The 3,619-nt window shown below is 32.8% G+C and overlaps 1 protein-coding gene across 1 annotated transcript; it reads right to left on the bottom strand.

Annotated features, from left to right (window-relative positions):
* Positions 1 to 420: 420 nt before the first annotated feature.
* On the bottom strand, positions 421 to 2,922 carry LOC114881717. The gene is made up of 2 exons (XM_046289088.1): positions 1,265 to 2,922; positions 421 to 1,178 (listed from the first exon to the last, which is right to left on the bottom strand). Exons 1-2 carry the CDS (start codon positions 2,307 to 2,309, stop codon positions 631 to 633), a joined length of 1,593 nt encoding a protein of 530 aa, XP_046145044.1. The 5' UTR covers positions 2,310 to 2,922; the 3' UTR covers positions 421 to 630.
* Positions 2,923 to 3,619: the final 697 nt, after the last annotated feature.

The following is a 3,619-nucleotide window of genomic DNA, read 5'->3' as shown; positions in this document are numbered from 1 at the left end:
TTCATATTTAGGGGGTGAAACGACCCTCTAAAGTTTCGGCTACGATAGGCTATCTCGGAAACTATCATAGATAGAAGAAAACTTTCGAAGGAAAAGTTTCATGGTTTTTTATGCACATATAATAACTGGTCATAAATTTTGTAAAAAATAATTTGTTTATAACAAGAAATTTATTTATAACATTATTTTAAAAGTAATCACAATTTACATAATAACAGAAAAGAACATAAATTCGTTTCTGAATCCATTGATGTATTTTATGCTATGTTTGCCTCTTACATTTTTGCACATTTTAATATCATATATGCATCGCGCACATACGCCGCGTCGCGGTCATACCAGATATGGATGTCCGGTTAAAATCCATTACGATATCTAGCGTTTTCCATGTATAATGGGCATTAATAAGTTATTTAAAGCTTACAAGATTAATAAAAATTATATTAGTACATATCTGCGTATTAATATGCGATACAGATAGTAAGGAATATAATAAATGTAAATTAATTTCCGGTACTAGTTACATGATTGGTACAATTATATTTCACGTGTATGTTAGGTATGTATATGTGGTATAAATTTATAATCTGAAGCTTTTGTAAGATACATGCAGTTTACAAAATGGTTTACTTAATATTCATATTTGTCGCAGAAGTGATATTCATGAAAAAAATGTTTTAAACAAAATGCTTTCTTACACCAAGAGCATCTAATTATTGGTATTTCATCACAGAGTGCACATTTCATTTGTGTGTTCTCTTCGAAAGCAAAATCTACAGGATTCACAAAATCTCCTGATTTTTTTTCTGTGTATCCACTTTTGTACCAAGCATACTGGAATAGATTTTTGTATCTTGGTGAAGATAGTTGATTGTGTACAAGTGATTGTAACTTAATTATATTATTTCTTAAATGGAGATTAACATCGTAATCATGTAACAGCACATCATCGGAGAAACGCCTAACATAATTCTTCCACACCCTAAATCCATAAACATCTAGAGGTTGGATTCGGCCAGTGGTACCTTTTGGTATCATCTTAATTATAATTTCTTTACCCGTTGGTTTCGCATTATGTATATCTTGTTCACAGTGTCCACTCCAAGAGTCTAATAACAACACAGACGTTGTTTTAGTATTAGGAAAAAAGACCTCTTCCAACCAGATTTTGAAATGAGCTACAATATTAAATTGAAATCTTTAGTAATTATACACATGTATATTGGTAGTTATCAATCAAAAATAATTTGAAGGTATTGGTTACCAGAAGTGAGTTTTCCAGATTTTGATGCAGTCACGTACACATTAGTCGGTTTGAATAATGTTTTCTGAACTATTGGTCCAAATTGTCCATTTGCTTCTTGCAAAACCATAAAAAGGGGCGACAACAATCTTCCATCAGCAGTTATTGTTGGTTGTATTGTGTAACTATGCGTTGTTGAAGGTACAGATTGTACAACACACTCTACTTTCTTTTGGCTTTTCACTGCTAAAGTTCGTCCAGAATGTATTTCTAATTGAAATCCACTCTGGTCTGAATTGTACATATTTTCATCTCCGTATCTCGTAATCAAAGGGTTTACTTCATTGACAAAGTCCGTAGCTTTAACTTTCAATACTTCATCGTCTTCTATTGTCTTTCGTGTTACAAATTTTGTTATTTTTCGAGAAACAATACGATGAGCTTTTTTAAAATTATACAGCCATGTTTTGGAAGCTTTAAATGTCATATGATCGTTACCTTGTTCTTTATATGCTTGCAAAGCCCATCGTCGTATATCTCTATCATGCAAAATATAACCGGATTCAATAGCTTTTTTCATATTTGTTGTCACGAATTCCGAAATTTGAGCCAATCTTTCTTTTTTAGTTCCACTTGTTTCAATTTGATGAGCCCATCTTCGTAATTGTCGTTCAGAAGAAACAAGTCTAAAATTATGTTGAACAGTAGCAAGTTTACGTTTTTTTTCTCCCTCTGTCCAAAACGCAACTGCTTTCCGCTTGTAATCGACATCAACGTCTTCATCACGCTGTGAACAAACTCCAATATATGTCTCCCCAGACCAATTTTCGTTTGCATCATCTTCTTCAACAGCTTCAACCTCACATTCTTTAAATTGATCCAAAAAGTCCAATGACGATTCTTCAGAAACTTCAATTTCATTAAATGCAAATATGTTATCGAGCAACATTTTTTGAATGGCTTCTTTCAATTGTACTTCCTCTCTTGTTATAGGAGTATCCATCAGATACATCGTTTGAAATGTGGCTAATAACAAATTAATCACGTTCATCGGATTGATAATCATTTTTAATCACTGTATTACAAAATCAATGCTGTGATAAAGTTGAACGCTCAGGTTTGACTAAAGAACTAACCAACTGTCGGGGTATAAGTAGCAAAGCTTCGCAAAATATAACGCATGACCTGATAAACTGCTATTGTTAAGCATACAAAAATATCAAGTGACTCGTACATGAGTGGCAGAACTTCTCAAGAAAGTGCAAAGTGCACGAATGATGGTTTGAAGAACTATATATACACATATGATTAATTGTCTACTGTTTGTTAAGTGCGTAAAAAGTATCACTTCTATATGCATTCATTGATTCTGGTTTATTGTTAGAGTCACATGATATGACTCATGCTCGGCCGACTGAACTTCCTTGGTTATTTGATATATAGATTGTAGTGTAATAAAAACAACAGAAAGAATTAAATAAAATGTAGCTGATCATATATGTTGTTTGCAAGAGAAAATCGTCGCAAGAAAGATATTGACCGTACGTCATATTTGGTATGACCGCGACGCGACGCGGCGTATGTGCGCGATGCATATATGATATTAAAATGTGCAAAAATGTAAGAGGCAAACATAGCATAAAATACATCAATGGATTCAGAAACAAATTTATGTTCGTTTTTGTTATTATGTAAATTGTGATTACTTTTAAAATAATACTATAAACAATTTTTTGTTATAAACAAATTATTTTTTACAAAATTTATGACCAGTTATTATATGTGCATAAAAAACCATGAAACTTTTCCTTCGAAAGTTTTCTTCTATCTATGATAGTTTCCGAGATAGCCTATCGTAGCCGAAACTTTAGAGGGTCGTTTCACCCCCTAAATATGAAAACGGGCAAAAATAAAAAAATACGTATACCTTATTTTTCGGCCCTCTAAAACATATCCAAAAATCAAAACAATCGGAGGCGGACACCTAAAAACCCTTCCTTGTTAGTGAAACTACTTCTAACGCATTTGTGAGATTTTTCTGAATAAAATGGTACTAAACACGATATAGTTTCAATTATATTTATTTATTGAAATAAAAATAAAAGGATAATGAAAAATAGTAGTGTACATTATAATAAATATTGTTGTTACGTCCCACCTGACGGGTGGTTCTTACTCTGTTACTCTGATCTTTGGGGTTCTGCCGATTTAAACGCTAAAGCGTACCTTGACCTTCCTTGCGGATAATAAAGAATGCAGGATAGGGCGTTTAGTAATTGTTGATACGCGTATGGGTTTTCATATATATATATATTCTCGTTTCTCGTTACATACCCTTCGGTGACTTCAGGTGTTGTACGTCACTCGTTCGTTCTT

The sequence above is a fragment of the Osmia bicornis genome, chromosome 16, assembly GCF_907164935.1.
Source record: "Osmia bicornis bicornis chromosome 16, iOsmBic2.1, whole genome shotgun sequence".
In the NCBI taxonomy this organism is placed as follows: Eukaryota; Metazoa; Arthropoda; class Insecta; order Hymenoptera; family Megachilidae; genus Osmia; species Osmia bicornis.
This window is presented reverse-complemented; position numbering and strand designations above follow the sequence as displayed.

Coding starts and splice junctions, on each gene's coding strand:
- LOC114881717 (XM_046289088.1), bottom strand. CDS start 2,309: ATGATTATCAATCCGATGAACGTGATTAATTTGTTATTAGCCACATTT. Junction 1,179..1,264: donor ATCTGGAAAACTCACTTCTG/GTAACCAATACC, acceptor TTAATATTGTAG/CTCATTTCAAAATCTGGTTG.